General features: G+C 60.7%; 5 protein-coding genes across 6 annotated transcripts; 2 read left to right on the forward strand and 3 right to left on the reverse strand.

Moving 5' to 3' along the window:
- Positions 1-496: 496 nt before the first annotated feature.
- Positions 497-1,439, forward strand: LOC119710345 (regulator of G-protein signaling 9-binding protein-like). The gene is made up of 2 exons (XM_038159318.1): positions 497-802; positions 881-1,439. The coding sequence occupies exons 1-2, from the start codon at positions 610-612 to the stop codon at positions 1,312-1,314; spliced, it is 627 nt and encodes a 208-aa protein (XP_038015246.1). The 5' UTR covers positions 497-609; the 3' UTR covers positions 1,315-1,439.
- Positions 1,440-1,586: 147 nt separating this feature from the next.
- Positions 1,587-3,428, reverse strand: UBE2C (ubiquitin conjugating enzyme E2 C). Its single transcript, XM_038159320.1, has 6 exons — positions 2,817-3,428; positions 2,712-2,739; positions 2,483-2,569; positions 2,104-2,308; positions 1,923-1,982; positions 1,587-1,782 (listed from the first exon to the last, which is right to left on the reverse strand). The coding sequence occupies exons 1-6, from the start codon at positions 2,915-2,917 to the stop codon at positions 1,724-1,726; spliced, it is 540 nt and encodes a 179-aa protein (XP_038015248.1). The 5' UTR covers positions 2,918-3,428; the 3' UTR covers positions 1,587-1,723.
- Positions 3,429-3,549: 121 nt separating this feature from the next.
- DNTTIP1 (deoxynucleotidyltransferase terminal interacting protein 1) lies at positions 3,550-8,661 on the reverse strand. 2 transcript variants are annotated; one of them, XM_038159316.1, is made up of 13 exons: positions 8,279-8,661; positions 7,754-7,824; positions 7,525-7,621; positions 7,308-7,406; positions 6,752-6,820; positions 6,419-6,475; positions 6,112-6,173; positions 5,622-5,667; positions 5,105-5,163; positions 4,863-4,923; positions 4,462-4,533; positions 4,186-4,241; positions 3,550-3,718 (listed from the first exon to the last, which is right to left on the reverse strand). In XM_038159316.1, exons 1-13 carry the CDS (start codon positions 8,390-8,392, stop codon positions 3,580-3,582), a joined length of 1,002 nt encoding a protein of 333 aa, XP_038015244.1. In that variant the 5' UTR covers positions 8,393-8,661; the 3' UTR covers positions 3,550-3,579. The 2 variants fall into 2 exon arrangements, with proteins under 2 accessions (XP_038015244.1, XP_038015245.1); XM_038159317.1 differs by lacking the exon at positions 8,279-8,661 and adding an exon at positions 7,897-8,056.
- An 11,090-nt stretch (positions 8,662-19,751) lies between these two features.
- On the forward strand, positions 19,752-21,027 carry SPINT4 (serine peptidase inhibitor, Kunitz type 4). Its single transcript, XM_038159136.1, has 3 exons — positions 19,752-19,863; positions 20,054-20,227; positions 20,565-21,027. The coding sequence occupies exons 1-3, from the start codon at positions 19,758-19,760 to the stop codon at positions 20,738-20,740; spliced, it is 456 nt and encodes a 151-aa protein (XP_038015064.1). The 5' UTR covers positions 19,752-19,757; the 3' UTR covers positions 20,741-21,027.
- Positions 21,028-22,008: 981 nt separating this feature from the next.
- On the reverse strand, positions 22,009-26,624 carry LOC119710395 (keratin-associated protein 10-4-like). The gene is made up of 11 exons (XM_038159390.1): positions 26,549-26,624; positions 25,368-25,517; positions 24,960-25,103; positions 24,549-24,689; positions 24,114-24,248; positions 23,862-24,005; positions 23,609-23,752; positions 23,267-23,416; positions 23,029-23,175; positions 22,827-22,946; positions 22,009-22,295 (listed from the first exon to the last, which is right to left on the reverse strand). Exons 1-11 carry the CDS (start codon positions 26,622-26,624, stop codon positions 22,009-22,011), a joined length of 1,638 nt encoding a protein of 545 aa, XP_038015318.1.
- Between the last annotated feature and the right edge of the window lie 105 nt (positions 26,625-26,729).

Below are 26,729 nucleotides of genomic sequence, written 5' to 3' on the forward strand. Positions count from 1 at the left end.
GTGCATGGGGAGGGGGGCTGTGGCAGTGTGCCCCTGCTCTGCTCCCCAGGGAGGGAACGTGGGCGGGCTCACACCACAGGGCAGTGCTGCCGGGGCAGCCCAGAGTTGTGGTTCCCACGGCCTCTTGGGCAGGCGCCAGCGCTGAGCTCAGAGTTTCCGTGCAGAGCAGCTCGTTCACACGCCAGAGGCTGAGGAAGCACGGCCCCGGCCCCGAGGGTCCTGCTCCAGGGCAGGGCTGTGGGAGCACAGGGGGTCTAGAGAGGCACCACTGCCTGCCCCACGCTGGGACCCACATCTCCTACCCCGAGGACCTGGCTATAAGGTGGAAGGGGAGGAGGAGCCCCTTTGGTACAGGGGGAAGCTGATGCTTGCCTCTGTGTCTCTCTGAAGCCAGAAGAGAGCCATCTCTCTGTGCCAGCCTGCTGGAAATCACAGCTCCCGGGGGACCAACAGGGGTGGAGCACAGCAGGGGGATGAGGCGGCGTGCAGTCCGAACCAAAACACAGCTCAGAGCTGGTCTCATACCGCAGCAGAGCGCTGTGGCACAGAGCAGGGAGCCCCCCGGAGAGCCTGGGGCATCCTGCCCCTGCCCCGTTTTCAGGGGGTGTAATGGCACCAGGCAGAAGGGACGCGTGCCGGGGGCGGGGGGCAGTGGGAACATGTGCCACAGCTCAGGCTGCCCTCTGCAAGGCCACGGCCGGACACCGGCAGCTGGTGCTGCAGCTCGGGGGGAGCGGTGACAGCCCCCGGCTGCGGGAGGAGCGACGCAGGAGGAGCGCGGAGGCCTGTGAGCTCAGCACGGGTAAGGGGGGAAAAGGGAACCTCTGCAGCCACGCTGCTTGGCCCCAGGGCCGCCCCAGCTCACCGGCCTGTCCCGCAGGGCTGCGGCAGACGCTGCTGGCGGGGCTGCGGCAGGGCCCGGCGAGCCCTCGGGAGCGGCAGGAGCTGGAGCGGCTCTGGGTGCTCTTCCTCTCCGCCCTGGAGCTCTTCCTGCAGGACCTGTACAGAGCCCAGCACCTCTGCCAGCTCTTCTCCCTGCCCGGGGGTGGCGTCACCCCGCTGCGCACTGGGCTGGGGGGCTGGGGGCCGCCCAGCCGGAGAGGAGGGGGTCCCACGCAGCCCCCGACCACCCAGAGCTTGGAGGAGGAGATTGAGCAGGTGAGGGCCACACTGGCAGAGATGGAGAGCGGAGCCAACATTCCACCATGGACAGTGGAAGCCACAGAGACCACACAGCCAGCAGAGAGAAGCGGCACCACAGAGAGAGCAGCCTGGGGAGGTGCCTGTGCTGGGCACTGCTGTGGGGTGCTGTGAGCTAGGGTGGCAGGAGGTAGCAGCAAAGGTGGCACCCCTGTGACAGAGCAGGGGACAGAGGTATCCCTACAGTCCTCAACCCCTGCCTTTGCAGGTGATGGTGGGGGCTGCTGCCTCTCTGTAGATGGAAGGGGATCACTCCAGGTCCCCAAATACTGATAAACTCCTGTTACCCCACAGGGGTCAGTATCCCTTCTACCCTCCCTGCCCACACTTGCAGAGGGGCCTCTGGGCACTCAGGGTGTGCTAGAGCTGCCACAGAATCCCCTGCAGAAGTTATAAACCTGCATTTATTTATACATTAACCGTGGCTCGGACTGCGACATTAATTTAAAAACAGCCTATGATACAGAACGCGGGGGACGGCCGGGAGGGAGGGAGGGGATGTGCTGAGGGGCCGTGGTGACGGTCAGGTCTCCTGGCTCTTGGTCTGCTTGTTGTACGTCTCCCGCACATATTTCTTGTAGGCTGAGGAGAGAGGGGGAACATGACACCAAGGGTCCTGAGAGAGTGGCCTGGGCAGCTGTGGGGCCAGACAGGCACTGGGGGCTGTGCCGCTGCCCATCCTGCTGGGGAGGGGTCAGGAGGGTTCTGCTTCAGGCACTCACCGACTTGGTTCTTCCAGAGCTCAGCTGCATGTGTGTTCAGAGGGCTCTCGATATTTGGCTCTGGAAAGAAACAGTGGCTGGGTCAGCTGGACATCCTTGAGCCCTGATCTGATCTGGGCTGGACAGCCCCACCACCATCCCTTCCCCCCGCACTCCACAGCAGTTTGGCCACGAGACCCACCTGCCAGCAGGCTCTGTACGGAGAGCAGGATGGTGCGGACATCATACAGCGCTGACCACTTTTCCTTGAGGATGTCAAGGCAGATGTTGCCCTGGGTGTCGACGTTGGGGTGATAGCAGGGGGTCAGGAACCGCACGGTGGGTGCTGTGTAGGGGTACCCGCTGGGGAACTCCAGCGACAGCTTGTACCGCAGCTCCTCGTAGGCCTGGGGGCGGGAATCGAGGGGGACAGGAGTCAGGGGGGGCCGTAGCCCCAGAGGTGCGGGGAAGCCTCGGGGAAAAAGAGATACAGGGGCAGTGGAGGGCTGGGACCACGCTCAGCTGAAGGGAGGAAGGTGGGGCAGGGTCAGCCCCCCCCAGACCGGGATCTCGCCTCTCACCGTCCCGGCGGCGCCGTCAATGGTCCCGATCCACTTGAAGAGGTTGTCGGACTCGGGGAAGGCAGAAATGCCTTTGTCACCGGACATCTGCGGGGACAGCGGTCAGGGCGGCCCGGGGTACCCGAGACACCCCCCACCCCAGTTCAGCCCCAGGTGCCTCTGGGACCCCCAACACCCGGCTTGGTGCCAGGATCCCCAAACCGCGGCTCGGCCCCGGGGCCCCACTCACCATCAACGCCATCAGTTCTTGCTGCAGCCTGCGGGGAAAGCGCACGTTACCGGCCGGCTCACCGGGGCAGCCCCCGCCCGCAGCCCCGGCCCCGGCCCCGCTCACCTCTTCCCCACCGCGCCGCGGGCCGCCGTGGCCCCGGTCTCAGCCGCTTTGCGGGCGGCTGCGCTGGACACGGCGGCGGGGTCGGCGTTCTGTGAGGCCATAGCGGCTGCCGGGGCACGGACCGGCACACCGGCACCGCCGCCGCTGCCGGCGGGTCACAGGCTGGACGCGGCTCCCGCTCCCTGGCGGCGCCGCTCCGGGCTCCGCTGGCTCCTTCCCTCCCTCCCGCGGTCCCGCCCGGGGCAGGCTCGGGCCCCTCTGCGGCTCCGCCGGTGCCGAGGGCGGTCAGGGCTCCCCTAGCGGGGCTGTCCTGCGCCGAACGGCGGCGCTTGGAGCTCTCCCGCGCGGCGGCGGCCCGATCCCAACCCCCGCTGCAGACGCTCTCCGATCCAGGAGCGGCCGGGTCCCGACCCGTGTCCGGCGCAGGAGCGGCTCGGTCGCAGCCGCGCTCCCGGGCGCTCTCCGCTCCGCTCGGCCCCGCCCGCTCCCGCGCCCCGTTTGAATGTTTCCGCGTGCGGCCTCTCCACCAATCAGCGCGCAGCCCCGTTCGAGCCGGCCAATCACCGCCCGCCGAGGATGCGGCTCCCACGGTAACGGCCAGCGGCTGCTGATTGACAGCCCGGCTAGTGACGCGGCGCGCCGTGATTGGCCGCTGCCCCGCGGGGGCGGAACCGCGCGTCCCGCAGGCCGTACGCGGCCAGAGCCCGGAGCCCGGAGCCCAGGAAGCGGCGAGGTGGGAACGAAGCGGCTTTATTGGGGGACATCAGGGCTCGGGGGGGTCCTCGGGGGGCGGCACCTCCCCCCCGCGGCGAAGCGTCTCCATGTGCTTCTGCATCTTCTCAGTCATCCAGGCTGGAGGGATGAAGGGCTTCAGCTCTTCCAGCCGCAGGTCAACAGAGTCCCTGGGGAGGAAGGAGGGTGAGATGGAGGGACTGCAGCACCCACTGCCGACCCCAAACCCACCATGTCCCCTGGCACACATCGGTACCAAGCCCAGACCCACCAAACCCACCATGGATCTCAATCAGCACTGAGCCCAAACGTACCACAGACCCCCAACCAACACCAAGTCCAAACCTACCACAGACCCCCAACCAACACCCAGTCCAAACCTACCACAGACCCCCAACCAACACCCAGTCCAAACCTACCACAGACCCCCAACCAACACCCAGTCCAAACCTTAGTCGCCCAACATGGCCCCCTGGGCACCAAATCCCAACCATAACCGAGCCCCCAACCATCATGCAGAGAGTCCCTCCAGCACAGGACACCCCTGCAATGCAGCACTGAGGTGGGACATGGTGGGGCCCCCCGGGAAGCAGCCCAGGCCCAGCAGCACTTTCAGAGTTTCTGCTTTGGTCCTCACCTGTAATCCTCACTGGCGGCCAAATCCCGAATGTCCTCTTCGATGAGGAGGTAGGCCTGTGGCACAGGGCAGGGGACACCTCAGGGTGCCTGCGAGGGGCAGCCAGGGCAGGGCCACCCCCCCCAGCCACCACTGTCCCCGTGGGAGCCAGCTGTGCCTCCAGGCCGTGCCCCAGTGCTGTGGGCAGGGACAGACCTTGGCAGCGCAGTGTCCCCGCACCCTGCCCATCCTCCTGCCGGCGCCGCCTGGCCCTGCGGCGGGCCCTGCCGTACTCACCATCTTGCCCCCAATGGCCCTCATGTGCTGCTGCTCTGTCAGCCAGTGCTTATCCTGCGGGTCGGCAGCGTACTGCAATAAAGCAGCAAGGAGCGAGCTGAGAACGGGCGACAGACCCCCCCCTGAAAGCCCCCTCCTGCGGCACCCTGTGCCCCGCTCTGCTCTGCCCCCCGCTCTGCTCTGCCCCCCGCTCAGCCTGCCCTGCTCCAGCCTCAGCCCTGGCTCTGGCAAGCCCGCTGCCTTGGCAGGCACACAACACCATTGGCTCGTGTTGTGTGCTAGACAAACCTTGGGAATGCGCTCTAAGACAACAAACAAGGGCATGGGGGAGGACATAAACAAGGGACCTGAAGCACACGCTCCTGATTCCCATGGGAAACCATCTGGCTGTGGCACCTGACCTTAAAGAGGTGGGGATGCTTGATGTAGAGTCGCCCTCTTGTTCCTCCCATCCCGAGAGCTCTGCAATAGGAACACGAGGGCTGTTAGGGTAGTGGGGAGGGCAGCTGCGGTGGCACAGGGACACCCCTCTCCTCCCCGAGCCCTTCCTACTGCTTTTGAGGCAGAGAAGCGAAGTGACGGGAGGAGTGTCACGGGCTCCTGCCTGGGGACACCACCCTCCATCGACAGGGCCGTTCCTTACTTGTTTGCTCGAGATCCCAGCACAAAGGTTGTGGTTTCAGTCAGTCGGGATGGATCCCACTACAGAGCAATTGGAAAAGGGGCAACATTAGAAATGAAGTTGCTGCTGGCCACGCTCCACAAGCCTCGGCTCTCTGACAGGGAACCTTGGAGCTGCCTCCAGACCGGGAGGGAGGGAGCAGGCCAATGACCTCCAGCCTTCCGCAGGGGAGGGATGTTACATTCCATCTGGGCTGATCTAAGCAGTTTCCCTCGTGGGAAACACTTGTGGGATTCTCCTGGCTACTCCCGGTCTCCTCAGGTCTCCCTCAGCGGCACCACGCTGCAGGGCTATGGGCTACAGTGCCTGGGGAGACCAGCAAAGGCCTCCGGGCACTTCGCTTCCTCTTCTTGCTCCACCCCTGCCCGAGGCCCCATCAGGGCAGAGCACAGCCCTCCAGTGCTCCTGCAGCTGCAGGGCTCTGCCAGCAGGAGCAAAGGGGAGGAGAGGGAGCCCAGCAGTGTAGGACAGCTAATACCTTTGGTCCATCCCTTTTCACAGGCTCAGAGACTTTGAGCTTCCACCTGAGGGGAAGGAAAACACAGTAAGAATGAGTCCAGTGGGATCAGCTTAGTCACCACCAGCAGCAGGGACTGAGCCCAAGCCCTTCCAGATCCACCGTTTTTCACACCCTCCATTCCCCCCAGCACCCAGCTTCGGACCCTCAGCTTTGCTGCACACTCTCCTCTCCTGGTTGCCCAGATCCCACCATCCCCCGTGTCTCACCACTCACTCTGGGCAGTCCATCTGGACCTTTTCACCCCTTTGGGCCTGTCTGAAATCCCTCCTTTTAATGTCTTTGCCTCCTGAGGGGAACACCTCAACCTAACCCTGCTTCTGCCCACACCCAGAAGAGCTCCCATCACCTCTCTGCAGGAGGAGTCTGTGGGGTTTCTGTGCTCCCCACAGGCAGCCTCATTCCCCCTGCCCTCCCGAAACAGGGGCTCTAGCTCAGGGGTTGTACTCACGCTGCCATGCCTGAGACTCCGCGGTCATTTGACAGGCTCTGTCCTGGAGGCCGCCCCTTCCTCTGCGTGGAAAAAACCCTTCTGTGACCCAGCTGCGCTGCCTGAGGAACCCTCTGAGCAACCCTCCCTCTCCCAGGGGAGCTGCTGCTTTTGTCACAGGTAAAAACACTGCCTGCACCAGAGTGAGCACCTCCAGTGCCTCAGAAAAGCTGCCTGTGCACCTCCCTGCACCCACACTGTGGAATGGCCAGGAATGAGGGCCAGGCTTCCCAAAACATAACATCTCTTGTGGGGAAAAGCATCCCACCTTTTTTGGAATGGGGCTCCCTCGGCGGCTCAGCTCCTCATCCATCTGTCGGGCACGCTGGAAGAGGAAGGGCAGTGGGATGAGCAGGGCTCTTCTCCCTTCCTGGCCAGGTGAACACTGACCCCAGCCCACCTCCGTGAGCAGCACTGAACTGCAGCAAGCAGCACACCTGGGATTCTCCTTGCCCTGTATGCCCTTCAAGCCAAACATCCCCCACTCTGCCTCTGCACTACTGCACTGGCAGCCAAGAAGAGCCAGAGAACAAAGTGATCCCAACTCTTCTCCCAGCACTCACAAGTCATTTAAACCTCTGTGTACAATCACAACAATTACCTTTGGCACTGCCTGCTCGTGGGGCAACCTGGGAACCACCTTTTTGCCATCCGAGAACAACAGTTTGGCCTGCAGGAAGACAAAGAAGGTTCCATGGATTCTGGGCTCAGAGGGGGCCCCATAAGCAATCCCCACCTCTACGTGTCTGCCTAAAAGCCCTGCAACAGCTTTGCTTTTGGAGTGCTACCAGGCCATGCTTCCACAGACAGCCAGATGCAAGAGCACAATCTGAGCATGATAAATTCTGGTGAACTGGCAGATAAGCAAGACATGAAGGGAAAAATCCTGCTCTACCCTGCCAGGACCCTGTGACAGGTGCTGGGAGCCAGTTTCTGTGGGACTCCAACATGTGCCATGTTCCTACAGCAGCAGCGAGCAGAAGCAGCATGAGCTGCCCAGCCTCAGCTGCTCCCTTCTTCCCAGTGAGAATGAATCCCAACACAGCAGTCACACAATGGCTGTGGGTGTCTCCTCACAGTGACACATTCTAGGGGCACATTCTAGCCAGGCTGCTTTGCTTGCCTGGGCCCTCAAGAAACACCTCACCAGCACCCACCTGCTCCAGGCAGCTCCTGCAGGTCTCCTGGATGAGCTGCTCTGGGTCCACCTCCTCCCCAACATTATCACGCACGTTGATTGCTGCCGTCTGGAAAAACTGGAGAGGAAAAGGCAGGAGAGGGTGACAGCCTGTGCAGGGTCAGCTCGGCTCCCACAGACAGGCAGCCGAGCTGTCCCCACGGCCCGGCCGCTGCCCGGCTGTCCCCAGCGCTCACCTTCATGTACTTGTTGAAGATGCCCTGGATCTCCTCGTTGATGCTGGGCTGCAGCACGGCGCGCAGCAGGTCCATGGACACGCTCGGGTCCGTGAAGCTGCGGGTGGAGGGGTCAGGAGGGCGGCGGGGACCCGCCAGCCCCGGCCCGGTCCAACCCGCTCCGCACGGTGCTCATCCCTTCCCCTGCATGCCCCGCGCGTCCTGGCCGCCCATCCCGGTCCCGCCGTACCTGGTGGTCATCTGGGAGCGCCGCCCGCGCCGCTGCACCAGCCGGTGCTTGATCATGATGTTCCAGGGGCTCTGCGGGACACACGCGTCAGCCGCGGCCCCGCCGCCGCCCGCCCCGCCCGGCCCGGCCCGGCCGCTGCTCACCGTGCCGACCAGCTGCTCCTCGGCATCGCCCGGGCCCTCCTCGCCCGGCGGCCCCGGCTGCTGCTCCGCGTCGCGGGCTGCGCCCATGGCCCCGCTGCCGGCGGCGGTGCCGGGGACCGGATGCGCGGGGATCCCGCGCCCGCATCATCGGGCCCCGACGGATGTGACGCGACCGGGGCCGCGGGCCGGGCCGAGCCCGGGCGGGAGCGGGCAGGGCCGGGGCACCGCCGGTGTGCGCTCGGGGCTCACGGCGTGCCCGCCCGGGAGGTGCCGCCGGGCGCCGGGTGTGCCCGGGCCGAGGCTGGGCATCCCCAGCCCCCTGAACTCACCCTGTCCCACCCGGAGCGGGACACGCGTGCCCCTGGCCCTGAGAGCCGAGTACCTGCCGCTGGAGTGTGGATGCCAGTCTCTCCATGATCCCTGTGTTTCCTCGTATAATTCCTCTCTCTGGATTCTCATTGCCTCTCTGAGCAAACACCCCAAAGCATTTCCTCATCTTGTATAATGTGTGCAGAATGGTCAAAACAACTTTGCTGTAGCTTTCCAGATAATCTTACCTCGTGTTGTGGTCAAAGAGAAGCTTTTTTGTTGAATCAGCTGGATAACAGTTCAGATTGATAAACCATTTACTATTTTGCTGGTAACGTTCTTCCTCATTCCAAGATCATTCAGTGGGAGAAACCAAGCACAGGGGATTTGCCAGGGCTCAGGGTGGCTCTCGCTGTGCAGAACAGGGGTGTGCTCCAGCAGCCATCTCCAAGCTGTCCCTGTCCTCTGTGCCAGTGGGGCAGCCCTGAGCCGTGCTGCGGGGGAAAGTGGCATCTCCTTCCCACCAGCTTTGCCGGACGCTCAGTCTTGTTTAATTTTTCTTCAAGGGATGAGTGCATGTGGCACTTGGAGCCATGATCTAATTGACAAGGTGGTGATCCGTCAAAGGTTGGATTTGATGATCTCAGAGGTCTTTTCCAACACAAACTGTTCTGTGGTTCTGTGACCCATGATGTGGGGGCTCTGTTGGTGCCTCCAGAGGATGTTGTGCTGGTGTTTCTCAGCACCTGTCACGGCAGCCTGTGGCTGTGTCCCCTCAGTGTGACTCTCCTGCTGTAGCTGTTGGCTCCACAGTGACCACATTGGGCTCCCATGGAAGCCTGGAAGAAGACTTAAATCCTGGAACAAATTCTCAATGATGGAGTCACTGTTTTTGCAGGGAGAGGGATATCTTTTCAAGAGCGTGTCAGAACAACATCTCTCAGGGATCACCTAAATCTAACTGATGTGGTGCCTTATTTGGGTCTCCTCCAGGCCCTGATTTTCAATGGTGATTTTTCCGTGGATCTCTGTGGTAGGTGCATGTCTGCCAGACACGAGCACCGGATTCACAGCTGAGGTTACCCATGATCCTGCTTGATTCTCAGGGAGACTTTGGACAAGTCCCTCTGACCCTCAGTGTCCTCAAGTGTTTATTTCATCAGAGCAATTTGCTTGTCAGACATTCTCCTCCGTTAGCTCCCTCAATGTTATCCAGGATTATGTTCTGCTAAAACAGAAATGTGCCAGAATTATGGAGTTGTTCCCAAAAGGAGGCACCACCAGGCAAGCACGGGGACAGCAGCAGCGCTGAGCTCTCTATCGTGGCACTCCTGAGGTCGGAAGGAGCCCTGCGATCCCTCAGGTTGTTCCAGATGGTTTTCCAGGTGCGTGGAAGGGAGCTGGCGCTGCTGACAGCGGCTGGCCAGCCGTGCCTGCCCCGGGGTGCCCGGCTTGCTGGTGATTAAGAGCCACAGAAACCCGCGATGAGCACCGGGCCGGCGGGTTCCGCAGGCGGCTGCGAGGTGTGGAGCGCCAGACCTCTGTGGACATGGGTGGTTCGGGGAGGAATTGCATCCACCTTGAGTCACAGCAGGAGGAGAAGGATAAACCTGTACTTAAAGCATTTTTCTTGCCACGAGCCCTCTTCCCACACAGATTTGTGGAGGTTTGTGCGGAGCTGTGCTCCTTCCCTTGCACTGGCCCTGCATCGTCTTGATGTGATGTTGATGGAAAGCTCTTTGAGCATGACTTTGCTTTTCCAGCGCTCCTGTCAAGTGCCAGCTTAGGGTTGTAATAATAACATCAATCTCAAACCAATTAATTCACTCACCCCACAGATGCAAATTTAAACTTTGTCTATTATCCAGAAACTCCAACCCGTTTGTGCTTGGTGCTGATGTGTCCTGGGCAGACCAGTCCTTAAGTTCTCCTACCCTCTTCATTTTACATTGCTTTGTGTGTAATTCAGAAAGAAATAATTAAATAGAGAAGGAAAAATTGGAACATTAGATTCCAGCTCGCACTCCTGGGTGACTGGAGAACAACTTGGTTTAAATGGGTTAGCACTCATAGAATTGGATCTTAGTTAAGCTTAATCTGCTGTCTCAAACATATTAAATATGTCTTTCCCTGAGATCACATGCAGAGAAAAGAGGAGGCAGTGTGGCAGTACATCTAATTTTCATTTACTCTGACTGTGGGGCTCTGGTGAAGGCCAGCAGTGTGGCTGGCAGTTAGCAGTCAGGTTCCTGTGCTCTCCTCAGCTCATGTGAGCTCTTGTCTTGAAGTCCCAAACCTTTTCCTCCAGAGAGATCTATTGTAGTGCAGCACTGTTTCATTGGAGCAGATGTTTGTTGGACAGTAACTAATTTGGTGTTTGTGCATGCAGTAGCTGTGCACTCCCATTGCAAATTCATGTGGTTATTGAATGCTTGTGTAAATTAATATGGCTCTCATGCATGGACACTAAATCCTGCAATTCATGTTCAGGAGTTCCCAAAAGCTGCATGGAGGCCACATTGATGGAGTCTGGCTGATCTGGGAGAAAGACACACTGAGCTCTGACTTTGCCCAGAGTGTGCTGAGCTGCATGGGCTGTCCTGTGGTAAGGGGGGTCCCGGGGAGGCCACAAAGCAGGAGGACCATGGGTCTGGGGGTCAGCATTAACTTCCTCAGGAGACTTTGAGCTCATTTGTGTGCCTAAACCTGGCAACTGACAGTAGGAACTCTGAAAGAGCTGGAGCACTCTGCTTGGAAATGGGATGGTTCAGAGACAGTGCTCAAATGAAGCCTTGAATATTTGACCTCCAACAATCTGCAGAGAATCTCCACGTGTGAAACAGGAGCCTTGAATGAAGGGCATTTTGCATGTGCAAGGAGAGAGCTCCTGGTGCTGCTGCCAGGTGCTCTCGCCCTGATCCTGTTCCATCCGGGATGGCAGGGCCAGGACAGGCTCCTGCCTGCAGCAGAGCCCAGCACTGGGGCAGAGCCCGGCATTGGGGTCACTGCCGTCGATAAAGGTCATCGTGGGGATTGCTGTTGAGAGCAGCAGGGAAGAATCTGCCTCTGCGCAGTCCTGGTTCCCCCTTGCGTCCTTCAATCCCTGTGCTGTCCTCCCTGGAGCGCGGCCAAGGCTGGATCCTGCTCCTGCCTTGGCTGCGGGTGGAGCTGGAGTGGCTCTTCGGTAAACAGAATTAGAGGCAAACGTGGGAGGTTCCTGCAGTCACTTGTGGCCTGCCTCCTCCCATTCCTGGACCCGGGCTGCCTGCGAGGCCCTTTAAATTGCCAGTTGTCACAGCCCTGGACACAGACTTCATCAGCATGGCACGAAGCATCCTCCTGCTGGGGCTCCTCACCCTGTGGGTGCAGCTGCAGGCAGCACCCATTGCAGGCAAGTACGGGTGGGTGGGAAGAATATTTAAGAATGTTTTTTTCCTTATTTTCATAGAATCACAGGTGTTTTGCAGGTGCTGGCAGGTGCCAGGTTGCTGCCTTGTGAGGGCAAGGGAAGGCATGGGGGGAGTGGGGTGGGATGAGCCTGGGCCATGTGGCACTCGCCACACTGCCACTGTGAACTGGGGCACAGTGCCACCTCTCCCCGAGTCCCCAGCCATATGTGGCTGCTGGCCCCGGGGCAGAGGTGCCCAGGAGAGACCCGCAGGCACCGGCCCCACCATGACACTGCCGTGAGCTGGGAGGCACCAGTGTGGTGAGTCCTCAGCCTTGAGGGCAGCAGAGCTCAGGCAGAGCCCTGAAAACTCACCAGGAAAAGCTGCAGAGGAGACAGCACAGCATCGTGGTTAACTGGGCTGCTGGGTGGGAGCAGTGGATGGAAGGGCAGCATGCTGGGGCTGATGCTGCTGCTTTCTGCTGTCCTACAGAGTTCCATGGAGTAGCTGCAGCTGGGTGGCCACCACCAGGGCAGCTGGGAAGCACTCTGAGCCTTGAGCCTGGGAAAGAGCCCAGCACGGTGCCTGACAATGACAAAAACGGCTCCAATAGAAATGAAATGGGTGACTCCAATAGCCATGAAACTGGTGAGTCCAAGAGCAGTGAAACTGGTGATGATGGCAATAAAAATCAGCTTTGTGATTGCAACGATCATGATCATGGTGGCAACGACAGTGATGACGGTGATAATGATGGTGATGATGGTGTCAACAGTGACAGTTCCAGTAGCAATGAAGATGGTGATAAAAATGGCCTTTCTGATGGCAAGGACAATGACAGTGGTAATGGTGACAATGACAGTGGTGATGGTGATGATGGTGTCAACAGTGACAATTCCAGTAGCAATGAAGATGGTGATGATGGTGATAAAAATGACCTTTCTGATGGCAAGGACAGTGACAGTGATGACGGTAACGATGACAGTGATGATGGTGATGATGGCTATGATGATGGTGATGATCTCATCAATGATGAAAATTCCAATAGCAATGAAGATGGTGATGATGGCATCAGTGATGAAAATTCCAATAGCAATGAAGATGGTGATGATGATGACATCGACAGTGACAGTTCCAATAGCAGTGAAGATGGTGACTCCAACGACAATGAATATGATCACTCCAATAGCAATGAAAATTATGCTGGTTATGGGGGATGGAGATTTTAGATTGTAAGGCTGTAATTGCCCTGGGATTTTCAGAGATTTTTGGGTTCCTCTTTTGTGGCATCCAGCTCAGACTACCAGATTTCATGCTTGATCTGTGCCAATAAATGTATCTAGTGAACATGAGAGCTTAGTGTCAAAAATTTCTTTAACAGCTTGGCAACTCAAGTGGGGCACTTGTTCCCTTGCCTGTTTTCTTCCAAACACCGATATCCAAATTTGCAGCAGTGGATGGTTTCACCCAGGAGCTCTGGAGTAAGGAAGGACTGAGTACTGAGTGTCAAATCTCTAAAGGAGGTTCAAGTCCTGTCTTCTACAAGCTTGAGCTTTGTGGGTTTTGGGAAAGATGAGCTACGTACCTGGCATAAAGAAGGGGATGCCCTTAGCTGAGGCACTGCAGAACAGGGAGAAGATAGCTGGCACTACTAAATGATCTCTAAAACTCACAGTGATATTATGCCAGGAAGAATGGCCATATATTATTTGACATGCTGGGGCAAAACCTGCAGAAGTGTGGCCCACACAGGGGGTTTCAAAGAGACTGTTTTGATTTGCCTTCAACATAGATTACAGGACTGATGCACAGGGCGGATGGACTATTGATATGCATGGGATAACTGAGCTTGGGAAAAGCAGCATCTCGGGAGTGGGGGTGGTACATGATATCCTGAGGTAAATCCTAGCCCAGACCCTGCTCCTCCCTGTGTGCCCACTGAAAGAGATATTCCACTGTCTGCTCCTGTTGCTTTGCTTCCTTGCTCACTGCTACTTCACCTGCAGCTGCCCCAGTCCAGTCTGGACAAATTATGTGAGTACTGTTATTAATGGGCAGCCAGCAATGGTTTTAATTTATATCCATTGACCCTGGGTTACAGGAGATTCAGTGGTGTGGGCTACTAACATGCCAAGGCTGAGGGAAGATGCAGAGCAATGTGCTCAATGATTTTCTTTCAAATTTGTGCTCCACATGATGAAAACTGGCAGGATTGGAAAGCTGTGGAAGAAAAGCTAAAGGTGGCTAGGGATTGTATAAAAGATGAAAAGAGCAAAGGAGTTTTTGTAAGATATTAGACACCTGCACAGAAGCTGCCGGTTAGGACAGGAAAAACTACAGCAGAGAGAAACAAGATCTGAGAGAGAAATAGAAGGTTGGAAAGAAGCTGTATTATTGTCTTTGAAAAGCTGCGTAAACAGGAAGAAAAGCTACAGGGAGAAAGGGAAAAAAAATAAAAGTCAGAAGAAAAGACTGAAGTTATATTTATGTGGACTCCCTGTCCTCCAACATTGTAAAAAAACTAACTGTTAGAAAACTAACTGTTATCCCCTGAAGAATGAGATTGGAAGCATTTGGGGTAACCCTGACCATAGTGAACCTGGAGAAAATTGTTCTTTGTTTCCTTCAAATCCCCCTGAATATGAAACCAGACTTATTAGAGAAACTGAAGAAACCGGTGGACCTTAGGATAGAGTGGGAAATTATACTCCAAACTGGCCCCATTTGATTTGATTTAGATGACTGATCTGCAAGAGCACTATGGCTGTAAGCCAGGCCAGACTGAAATCTGGCAATGAAATCCTATTAAGGCAGACATAATAATGGTCCAGACATTCTGATGCTATTGGACAAAATTTAATGCAATTTTTAATAGACATGGGAGCACGAGATTCAATTTTAACAGAATGTTGTTGGGTGTTCAGCCTGGTCAGCAAAGAGTTAAAGTTACTGGAGTAAAGAGAACAAGTGCCAAAAGCCAAACCACCCAGGTTAACTCACGGCCCCTGGGCAAGAATTCGTGTTGGCATGAAGTGTATGTCAGCCACTGGCTTTGCACTCAGAGATCACAATGAAACACTTGGGGTTCGATGTTCTGAAAGGCCAAACCTGGTGTCTACTGTCCAGCAGGGTCATTTGTCCTGTGGCTCAAATGCCAGCCCTAGCCCTGCATCCAGGAGGCTGCAGTGTGTGCTCTGTGCAGCACCTGCCCTCCCTGATTCACTGATGGACCACAATACCCAGCTTCTGCTGCAGCACAAAATGGGATTTCTGCAGCCACACACCCATGGATGGCAGCACTGGGTATGAAAGATGTGTCCTTTCTAGCCCCCTTATTAGAGGAGAAAACAAAGATTGGCATTTCCTTGAGAAGGGACAATATACCTTCAAAAAACTCCCACTGGAGTGTAAACATTTGCTGTTGTTGATAGTAATTCCCCTGGCAAGAAACCAAATTAAGGGAAAGAAACCCCAGAATGTGAGGGAAGACTGTGACTAGGGAAAAGCTAGAGGCTTCAGCAAAGCTGGAGACCGGAGAGAAGCTGGGGGCTGGGGGGAAGCTGGCACCTGGGAGAGGTCTGTGCTGGGGGAGAAGCCAGAGAAGCCTGAGGAGGGAAGGAATCCTGGATCTGACCATGGGTCTGACAGATGATGGCAGTGATGATGATGACAACAGTGATGATGACTGTGGTGATCATGACTGATGAAAAGTTTCTATTATTTGAAAGTAGCTGAGTGCTTGTTTGATATCAGGAGCCGGACCTGTTAGGTGCAAGTTGATCTTTATCTGAACCATATTGGGTGTGTTGTGTAGGTGAAAGACAGAGAGTAGTGAAAACCAGGGCTGACAATCTGAACATTAATACTAGAATAGGTGAAGCTGTAGCTTAAATGTTACTTAAAAATGAATAGCTGGAGTGGACAGCCCATGGATCATGGTGTGTGAACAGTAACAACCGTACTGTAACATGGATCACAGATCTGAGTGAAACCCCCACCAAAACTGACCTCAGAGAGTGTGAAAATGACCATGTGGCAGCCACTTGGTAACAAAACAGTGAGGCAATGAAGAGTGAGAAGACCCCAGAGCCTAACAAGACTCTTGACCTGGACTGTCATGTGAGGGATGGGGAGTTTACACTCTCAGGGTATAATTGCCCAGAGATTTCTTTGTTTGGGGTCCTCCTTTTGAGGCTGCAGTTCAAGCTACGAGATTTCATGATTGATCTGTGCCAATAAATCTATGTGATGGAGATGGGAACCTGGTGTCAAAACTCTCTTTAACACTGATGATGAGATGATGATGGTGGTGATGATGATGATGGTGGTTACAGTGATGGTGCTGGTGACAGTGATTACACTTGTTGACTGATGCCAGAAGGTATACGAGGAACATGTGAGGTGAGGAGAGCCCACAGTGTGTGGGTGCAGGGGCCTCTTCCTCTGCCTCACTCTACCAGGGCTGGTCCTGGGCACCAGTGGTGTTTTGGGCAGGACCTTCTCTTTCCTAATAAACCCCACACTGGCCACTGGCTGGGTGTGACAAGCTGTCCTTGGTCAGTGCCTGGCACGGCCAGGTCATGTGGCTGGCCCAGCCCTGTCGCTGCACAGGGACCCTCTGGTGCTGCTCCTGCCCAGGGTGGGCTCAGCAGGGCCCTCTACACAGCAAAATGATTCTGTTCCTTCTGGGAGACCCCCAGAGACAGCCCCAGGCACCCAGCCAGACCCACAGAGCATCTCTGGACCAGAGGAAACCTGCCCATAGGGTCTGTGGCCCCAGCTCCCTGAGGCTCCCCAGACATCCTCCAAAAGCTTGAGCAGGGACCCCATCCCTCCCACAGGTCCCTCAGAAGCTGGTGGGGGCTCACCAGGAGACAGACGCAGCAGGAGCCAGACATTGTTCATCAGACTGGTTTACTGGGGGTGGGGGACACAGAGACCCCTATGGTAAGCACAGAGCTGAGGGTGCTGAGGTGGGACTGGGAGGCTGGGTGATTATCCAGCAGCTGATGGAGCCCTCCATGGGTGGCTGTCCAGCTGTCCAGCTGTTGTCTGGCTGTCTGGTTGGCTGCACAGCCTGGGTCCTTGGTCCAGGTCCAGGTGGGGGCTAGGTGAATTCTGGGAAAGACAGGAATCCATGTTCAGGGCCTCACTCTGTAGCATGACTGGGCACATCTGGCAGCCCCACAGAGGGACCCTGGGGGTGAGGGCTCCAGAGACCCCAGAAACCTCTCCCAGAGAGCTGTGGGGGGTTTGGTGGTCACGTCTGCAGCATGCAGAGATGGAGGGGAGATGGCACAGGTGGGATGCTGCGCTCCTAGCCATGGGCACAGAGACCACTGTGCCCATGGCTGCACACCCTCCTGCAGCATGGTTCCACTGGCTCCCACATCCACCTATGCCCACCTATGCCCACCTATGGCCACCTCTGCCCATCGTGCCCACCCACACTCACCTGGGGAGACCAGCCGGGCCCAGAGGCAGCAGAGCCCCAGGAGCAGGAGCAGCGACAGCAGCCGCATGGCGCGGATGGGCAGCGTGGGGGCTGCCTCTGGGCACAGGCAGGGGTTTAAATCCTCCTGGGGCACAAGGTTGGTGCCCATGACCTGGCCCATGCCCCAGCACCTGACACGCTCCATCCGAGCGTGAACCCTCCCGTCCCCTCCCTCCCGCGGGCAGCTGGGCTGGACGAGCCTCGGGGGAGGCAGGAAGGTGCTGCTGCTCGGTGCCGGGCTCCGCGCAGCCCCAAGAGAGCCATGCTGTGCCACAAGCCAAGAGCAGCCAGTGCCACTGCAGGAGCCAGGCACGGGCAGGCAGCAGCAAAGGGCCGGGGTCCCTCCTTGGGGCTGGCCTGGTGGAACAGCGGAGGAGGCTCCCCGGGCCGGGCGCTGTGGAGCAGCCCGTGGTGCCCTGGCAGCTCTCCGGGCATTGTTCTGCCTCTGGGAACAATCGCTGGTTCCCGAGGGACGTCCTGTGACCGGACACGGTCCACAGCCCCGCGCTGCCACCAGCCCCTCAGCCCTGCATCTCCTGGCCAGCCGCTGCCCAGCTGGCCCAAACCTGGAGACCGGGAAAGCTCCGGGGCCACGGGCTTCTGCCGCTGGGGACAGGGCACGGCGGCTCCGCGTGGGCACCAGCAGCGTGTCCAGGTGCTCAGCTTCCCGTCACACGGTGCTCAAGCTGCCTCTTCCCCTGTCCCTTCCATGGGATGGGCCGCCCTGGACACCGCAGTGTCGCAAGGACGGCACCGGAGCTGCCGGGGCTTTCCCCGACAGCGCCTTCCGGGAGCGCCCGTGCCTGGGAGCGGCGGGAGGGTTCGCTCTGCACGTGTGCGAGTGCGTGTGAGTGCGGCCCGGGCTCCCGGAGCTCCTGCTCAGCCCCTCGGCATCGCTCCTGGCCTGGCCAGGAGCATCATCCCCGTGGCACAGCGCCGCCTCGCCCCTGTCCCTGCTGGGTGCCGCATTCCTGGGAGGTGCCGCATTCCTGGGTGTTCCCCGGGTACCCCGTCACTGCTTTCCCATAGAGGAGGTCTGGCTGGTGGCTCTGCCCTCCCGGCTGCGCCCATTGCTTCCCCTGTGGGTCCCTGGTGTCAGGGCAGGACAAGGGGGTACGACACAGGTCCTCCTCTGGACGTAGTTTTCTGTCATGTGAAACCTCAGCATCTACCTGGGAGCAGCCCCCCTCATCTCTGGCACCGTCCCTGCATGCACCGTGGTGTTGTCCCAGCCTGGCCGTGCTGTTACTGCCGGTGCAGGGACAGGCGGGGCAGCTCTGGAAGACGCCATCAGCTCGTCCAGTGATCACCTGCTGCGATTCCCCGGGGAGACAGCAGGAGAAATTGAGCCCCGGTGGATTTTGGCGCTGTGGCCACCGAGGGTGGCCGCTAAGTCCCTGCGCAAGGGTGTGTTTCCCGCTGCCACCCTGACTCTGCACCCCCCACGCGTCCTTGGCCACGTCACCGTGTCCCGAGCCGGGAGCACTGACACGACCTCATCCCGGGGCTTCACAGGACGGGCAGGAAAAGCTGCGGTGGGGCGTGGGCGGGGGGCGCGGGCGGGGGGTGACACCGCCCTCCAAACGCCACCCCGACTGCGACTTTCCTGGCCCCTCCCCACGGAGCTTTCCTCGCCCTCCGCTTCCCCCTTGGGACAGTAATTACGGCAGTAATTAGGATAACAATTATTCTTGCTGAATGGGAACATCTTAATGTGTTTCTCCCTCCTTTGGCAGGTTTCACCCCACGCCCACCCACCGGTACCGGCGGGAGCCTCCCCGCTCAGCGCCCGGGGCCCCTCGCCCGGCAGCTGAACCGGCCGCGAGCCGTGTGCCAGCCCCGGGGGCCACCAAGGCGCGATGCAGCCTTGGACCCCCATGTACTGCCAGGAGCGGGGGTCTGCCGGAGGGCACAGGGCTCGGCTCTGCGCTGCTGCTCCCCGGGAGAGGGGCGGGTGAAGGGGACGGCCCCAAACCAAGAGAGGGCGAGGAAGGAGGCGGCAAAGGGACGGGATGGGAATGGATGGCAGCATCAGCGGGACCTGCCTTCCACAGCCACAATGGCTGGCAGCGAGGTGGCACCCACCGGCTCAGCCCTGTGCGTGGGCCCGTCGTGCCCGGGATGCTCTCTGTCAGCATGGGAGAAAGCGATGAAGGGATTCACCCCCGGCACAGCCTTTCCCCAGGACTTGCACCACAGGGAGCACAGGGAAGGCGGTGCTGCAGCGTGCTGTGCCCCAGCTCTTCCCTGGCTGATGGCCGCACCAGAGCTGGCAGCTTTCCATGCCCTGGCATGGCACTGTCATGATCCCTGGCAATGGAGAGGTCAGTGCCAACCTTCCCATGTCTGTCCCCAGCACAGGCTTGTCCCCAGGAGGCTGCGGCAGACGCTGGTGCTGTCCCCAGCCCAGCCTGGTTGTGCTGCTGCCACCCAGCTGGGCTCCCTGAGGGCTGTGCCGGGACAGCTGGCCTGTCCTACCGGTCCCCCCAGCTCGAGGGCTGTGGCCAGGATGCCACCAGGGAGGCTGGGGCCCTGCCTGGGTGTGGCTCATTACCTGCATGGCAGGTATTAGCTTGGTTTAGGCACCAGCCCTGCTCCCTCCGCCCCGCCTGCACACCTTAAATCCCAGCCCACCACACCTGGGGCCAGACCCGGCCATCCAGGGCACCATGGAGCTGCCACCTGGCTGTCTTCTCCTCCTTGCTGCCCTGCTCCCCCTAGCCAGGCGGTCCAGCCCGGCCCCGCACGCAACGGGACGAGAGGAGCTGGGGATGGGTGAGTGTGGCCGGGAGTGGGGGTACTCGGGGTGCCACTGTTGCCCAGTGCTTCCCACTGCCCCATCTGCTGCCAGGTGCCTACGAGTGTGGGACTGTGGGAGCCTGGGTTCTGACCCCGGGGCACTGGGGGGCTGCTGTGGCCCCTGCTGCGTGCCTCTCACCAGCGTCCTGGCCACTGTGTCCCGCAGCAAAGCCTGGGTACTGCTACCACATCCCAGAGGTGGAGGACCTGCTGGACAAGGACTGTGGCTCCTGCCACATGGGTGCCTCCTGCTCGCACTGCACCAGCGATGCCGACTGCCACGGAGTCACCAAGTGCTGTCCCAGCAAGTGTGGCTACACATGCCAGGAGCCAGTGTTGGGTGAGGACTCAGTGGGGGGCTCTGGAGTGGCAGCGTGGCATTCACAGGGGTGGGTGACGGGAGAGGTGTTGGCTGACATGGGGTAGCAAACTGGGAAGGGATGTCCCTGGGGTGTTCTGAGTTCTTGCAGACCCTGGGGGTCACCACGCTGTGCTATGGGGAAGCTGCTGGTGTGCAGGGCTGTGGGCAGGTGTGTGCAGAGCTGTGTGCTGCCACAAAGGGTACGGCAGTAAAAGGGGACCAGAACTGTGCAGGGCTGTCTGAGGGCGTGAGAGCGCTGAGCGTGGTGATGTGTCCCCCCTGCCCTGGCTCAGCCTGTCCCCTTTGGATCGTGCAGACTTCTGCTACCTGCCCTCAGTCTGTGGGAACTGCAAGGCTCTCTTCCGCCGCTTCTTCTTCAATGCCTCCAGCCAGCAGTGTGAGGAGTTCATCTACGGCGGCTGCGGCGGCAACAGGAACAACTTTGAGACCAAGGGCGAGTGCTTCCAGGCCTGTTCCCACCTCAGTAACTAGCAGTGTGCTGTGGGCCATGGGCCACAGGTGGCAGCTGCTCCTGGCCCCTCTCCTGATGCCCCAGCCCTCACTTCCAGGTGCCTGGCAGTGCTGGCCTGGGAAGTGGTGGCTTCTGCACAGCCCCTGCCTGGGGGAAGCTGCTGCTGGTGGCCACATCCCCGACCCCACAGGGAGACCACGGGCTGGTGGCAATGAGGGCTGTGGGCCTGGGTGGCTGTGCTGGGGGCTGTGGCTTGCCTGGGAGGCTCACAGACCTAAGGACAGGGACATGTGCCCATGTCAGCATGGATGCCCCTCCTGTGCCTGGTGCCTGAGCCGAGGAGCCTGTCCCTGCCCTTGGACTGTGACAATACAAGGACGGGTCCCTGGATGAGCACGTCTGGGTCTGGTCCTTCCTGCCTGTGCTGGCAGGAGCAGACAGTGCCTGTCCCTCTGGGCACTCCTCCCTCATGGGGACGGGCGGTGGGTGCCTCCAGCAGCATGGCATGGCACGGCTCACCCAGCACCACCCTGCAGCTCCCATTGCCACGGATGGGCTCCCAGCCCAACCCTGCCTCAAGCTGCCGACATGACCCGGCCAGGAGCTGAAGCCACTGAATGGAGGAGGAACAGCTCCTGCCTCGATGGATGCCTGGGGTGGGGCCTGTCCCCACCCTGCCCTGACTCGGGTCTGTGTCTGCACTGCTTCACTGGTCGGTCCTGTGGCACCAACTCTGGCTGAACCTCCTGGCCCTGGAGGCTTCAGGTGATTTCAAGGCCACTCCAGGACCACATGGGGCAGCTGGGGCCAGTCAAGCACACACTTTATTGCTGGAGGTGGCGGGGAGGGGACAGGCCAGCTGGGGCTCATGACTGTCCCATGTCCCCTAACTTCCTGCTGCAGAGGAGCTGCTCTCCCATCACACAGCATCTGAAAAGGAGGATGTGCTTTTAGGGAGCAACGAGACTGCAGGAGTGAGGGGCCAGCGGCCACGACTGCAGCCATGCTGGCCAGCTCCATGAGAGCTCCCTTCCACTCCACATCACTTCAGATCCCCTCGCCCTGCAAATGCATCTGCTGGGAGCAGAGCAATGGGGGGCAGCAGTGGGAACTGGCCTCACAGTGATGCTGAGCTGGGAACATGCCAGGGCTGTGCCCTTCATACAGGTCAGCTGGCACCCTGTGTGACCTGGGGTTAGCCCTGGGGGTCTCCTTACCACCAGGCACCACCCGCGTGCAGACGTGGCCACAGCCATTGCTGCAGCACTTGTGGCCCCAGGGACATTCCTCATCCAGGCTGCACAGGTCCAGGCAGGTCCCACCGCCCCCAGGCATGGGGCACACTCCAGCTCTGCCTGCAGGGCAGAGCACCCTGCCATGGACCACCTGGCTGAGACACCCCACGCCTCCTGGGACAACACTGGGTGTCCTGTGCCTCACCTCCAGGAGTGTCCACGCAGACACGGCCGCAGGAGGTGCGGGTGCACCTCTGTCCCCAGGGACACTGTGAGTCGGCCTGGCACTCCTCCGAGCACCGCTCAGCACTGGGCTGGGGCACAGCCACAGTGTCCTGCTCTGTGGACAGGGGAGCACGGTCACCTGGTGACTCAGCTGAGGCTGTGTGTGCTCACCACTTGCACAGAAAGTGGGGGAGGCATGGAAAGAAGAATGGGGGCAGATCATATCTGTGGAGGGTGTGAGACCCCCACAGGTACAGCTGCCTCGGCAGAGCCAGCTCAGGGTTCCAGTGTGGTCATGGTGAGGGGTCCTCGTGGGACATGAAGGGCCAGGATGCCCCGGGGTGGGTGCCAAGGGGACCTGGGCTCTGTCTCTGCTGGTCTGGGTGGGTGTGAGGGGCTGACCTTGCAGAGAGGCAGGTGTGCAGACGTGGCCACAGCCATTACTGCAGCACTTGTGGCCCCAGGGACACTGCTCGTCGAAGTCGCACAGGTCCAAGCACGTGCCCCCCTCCCTGGGGACGGGGCACACTCCCACTCTGCCTGCAAGGTAATCACCCAGCTGGGGCACATCTGGCCTGGGCCACCTCACCACGGGCTGCTCCAGGGCAGCCACACATGTCTCCCGGAGGGCCCGGCTGGTTCTCACCTCCAGGGATGTCCATGCAGACGTGGCCGCAGCCGATGCTGGTGCACCGCTGCCCCCGGGGACACTGTGAATCAGCCTGGCACTCCTCCACACATCGGCCATCAGCTTTGTCCCCGCTGTCTGCGGAGGCACCACCGTGCTGTCACCTGGCTGCCCTTGGGGGGCTGGGGCCAGCTCCCCCCGGACAGGCTGTGCCTTCTACCTCTGGGCACGGCCACGCACTCGCGGCCGCAGCCGGTGTCACAGCACTTCTCCTGTCGCCGGCAGACGCTGTCATCCAGGCACTGCCTCCCGCGCCGGCGCCGCAGGTCCCAGCACGGCCCTGCCCGGGGGCACTCCCCGGGGTGCTCTGCCGGGGGAGGGGGCTCGGGTGAGGGCGGAGGTCCCAGCCCCGCTCTCACATCGCTTCCCTGTGCTGGTGGCCGGGCTGCCGCGCTCACCTTGGGCAGGGCGGGTGCAGCGCATGGCGCAGCCCGAGAAGCAGCACTTCTCCTGCCGGGAGCAGTCCCTGTCGTGGCTGCAGGAGTCCCTCTCCGTGCACGGCTCCGACGCGTGTTGTGGCCTCACCTTTGGGCACTCTCCGGGTTTGTCTGAGAGGGGCAGGAAGAGACAGCAGGAGGAGGGACCACCCTGTATTGCAGGCACCTCCTTTCGTGCGGCCTCGAGGTGCCCTGACCCGGGGATCTGAGTGCCTGCCCTGTGGCAGCGCCGTCCCGCATCCTGCGCCCGGGAGCTTTGGCAGCGTTCCCGGTGGAATCACTGTTCTAGCGACCGTCCCTCACCTGGTTCGGGGGCCGAGCACACGTAGCCACATCTGCTGCTGCTGCAGCACTTCTGAGCCGCCGGGCACTGCCAGTCCTTGGTGCAGGGGGTGCCACACGGGGCCAGCGGAGCCTCCTCAGCCAGCGGGCAGATGCCTGGTTTCTCTGGGGGCAGGAGGCAGCGGGGCTGGGAGTGCAAACAGCTACAGCGGGTGTTTCCCACCCAGTGTCACAGTCCCTGGAGCTGGGGGACACCCCTGCCCGTATCTGGCACCTTGGGACGGGGGCAGGCAGACGTAGTCACAGCCACGGAGGCAGCACTTCTCCTCGCGGGGACACTCGCCATCGTGCCGGCACCAGGCTCTGCAGTCATAACTGGGGAACAGCCCGGCACTGACTGGGCAGAATCCATCCTTCCCTGCAGGCATGGAGCGGGGTGGCTGCGGTGCCACTGCCTGGAGACACAGCCGTGGGGACCGGGCACGTGGGGCTCTCGAACCTTTGGGGCGGCTCCCAGCCCCCTCACCTTGGCTGTTTGCCCCACAGTGCCTGGTGCACAGCTGGTGACAGCACACGTGGAACGGGGGACAGTCCTCGTCCTTGAGGCATCCCCACCGGTGCTGCAGTGGCCTTTGAGTCACCGGGGCAGGGCTGGTGTCCTCTGCACCGTGAAGCAGGATGAGAGCATGATGGTGGCCTCACCAGAGGCTGGTTGCACTGTCCCCTTCCCTCCCCACTCCAGTGCCCACCTGGGGTCTGTGCAGTGTGTTCCCACCCCAGACCTGGCAGAGCCCACCCTGGCGAGCGTGGGGTGAGGGGTCCCGTTCGTGCCACAGCTCTGCACCATGGTGGCTGCTGCCCCGCGGCGTCATTCCCGGTCTCTGAGCCGTGTCCCCGCCCTCGCTGCCCATCCTGTCCCATGCTGTCCCATGCTGTCCCATGCTGTCCCGTCCTGCCTCACCGGCCGTCACTCCCGGCAGGCACCGGTGGCCGCAGCTGCTGTTGCAGCATTTCTGCGCGTCGGGGCAGTCGCCGTCGCCTCGGCACCGCTCCCGGAACGGTCCCGGCTGCACCGTGGGGCCCTCGCTGGGCTTGGGCTGGTCTGACAGGGCAGAAGGGGTGTGAGAATTCAGCATCCCCCACTGGCCGCCCTGCCTGCCCCGGGGGTCCCTGCTTCCTGCCATGACCCGCACTTTCCTGGTGCCTGCGGCCACGTCCCGGCGTTGGGTTTTCCCGGCAGCTGTCAGGAGCTGCCGGGGGCAGGGAAAGCACCGTGTGCTGCCCCAGGGGCCAGGGCATCAGGGAGACAACCGTGTCACACAGGGTCCCTGGGGCGAGCCAGGGCTCCCCGCCGGCCCCGCCGAGTCCTTACCCTGCGCCGGCTCCAGGCAGGCAGAGCCGCAGCCCAGCGGGCAGCACTTCTGCGCTCCCAGGCAGTCCTTGTCCTCCAGGCAGGGGAAGGAGCAGGGGGCGACGAGCCCCTCGGGGGCTGCTGCCGGGCACGCACCGAGCTTCTCTGCAGCGCCGAGGGGCCGACAGGTGAGGCTGCACTGCAGGGTCCTAGGGCAGCGCCAGGAAACCTGCCCCTGCCAGACCCCTCTGCCTCTCCCTGGCTGCGCCCCATCCTGTGCCCCATCCCATCCACACATCCCAGCGGCGGTCAGGAGCTGCTAGCAGCGCACAGGGGGCTGCTCCATAGCGCACAGGGAACGGGACAGGGAGAGAGGTGCCAGCTGCCCCGGCACAGAGGTGTGTCGGCGGCTGCAGCGCCGTGCCGTACCTTCTGCCGGGGGGATGCAGCGGAGCCGGCACTCCCAGGGGCAGCACTTGAGCCCGGCGGGGCAGCTGGAGTCATTGGTGCAGAGCGGGGGCTCCAGGCGCAAGCAGCGCATGAAGTCCCGTGGACACCACCCCGGTTTCTGGGAGTCCCCTGCGTTGGGGTGGCAATGTCAGGACAGTGCCAGAGCCCCCCATCCTCCACCCCTGGGGAAGCAGGATGTGGATCTCTCTGCAGGGAACGGAGCAGGGACTGCAGCCCAGGGGCTGGAGACTTCTCTGCATCATGGCCCGGGGCTGCTGGACCCCCACACCGAGACCTGCATGGCACAGCACAGTGTGGCACAGCGTAGCATGACATGTCATGGTGTGGGGTGGCACAGCCCGTGTGTGCCCTCGCAAGTGCCACAAGGAGTGTCACTGGCCGTGTCAGGGTGAAGCCAGCAGCAGCTGGAGGTCAGGATCTATCCCTGAGCATCCTGCTGCCGCGGGCATCCTCACTGCAAGCAGCACGCTCCTCACTGCTGCCGTCTCCTCCTCTTCCTTCTCCTCCTCCTCCTTTTGGCACTCTGTGCTCCTCTTGGCTATGTTGGGAAACTTGGGGCAGCCCTGCCTCTGGTACAGGCGAGCTCCAGCTGGCTCCTGTGCCCGGCTCCTGCTGCCAGCTGGGGCAGCGGCGGAGCCCGTCCGGCCGCGGCGGGGCCGGGTGTTTGGGCTGCAAACAGACGCTGCCGGAGTTTCACTGCAAACAGCAGCTGCTCGCTTCAAACAAAGAGGCACCGGCCGTGCTCTCGGTGTGGGCAGAGCCACGCCGCAGCTGGGCACCACCGCCCCGGGTGTTGTCCCACAGCGGGGGGACGGCAGCAGGGGTCTGTGCCCGGGATGCAGCAGAGCCCCTGCACGTGGTACCGCTGGGAGCTGACAGTTGCTGTGCCCATGGGGTGCAGGGGGTGCCCACGGGGCTGAGGGCATGCACACATGCCCCTGCACCCTGGGGTGGGGGCAGGCTTCTCCAGGCAGCAGGGCTGCGGTACAGGTGCTGCAGCCAGCTGGGACACGGTCCCTGTCAGCATATGCTGGGCAGGGACAGAGGGGACACAGCAGGGACATGGGGGCCGGGATGCAAGGAGCTGCTCCCAGGCTGCCTGTGCCTGGCGGCTGCTGGGTTTGACTCCTGGTACTCACCACCCTCCTCTGGTGTTACGTTCGGCTCTGCCCTGAGGATGAGGAGGCCCAGGAGGATGAAAACTCCTGGGCTCATGGTGCTGCTGGGGATGTTGTGCATGTCTGGAGCTGAGCTGGGGCTTGGTTTAAAGCCTGTGGCAGGGGTGCCTGAAGTGGCAGGGCAGGTGAAGTTGAGCTGCCT

This window comes from Motacilla alba, chromosome 20 (genome assembly GCF_015832195.1).
Source record: "Motacilla alba alba isolate MOTALB_02 chromosome 20, Motacilla_alba_V1.0_pri, whole genome shotgun sequence".
NCBI classification, from domain to species: Eukaryota; Metazoa; Chordata; class Aves; order Passeriformes; family Motacillidae; genus Motacilla; species Motacilla alba.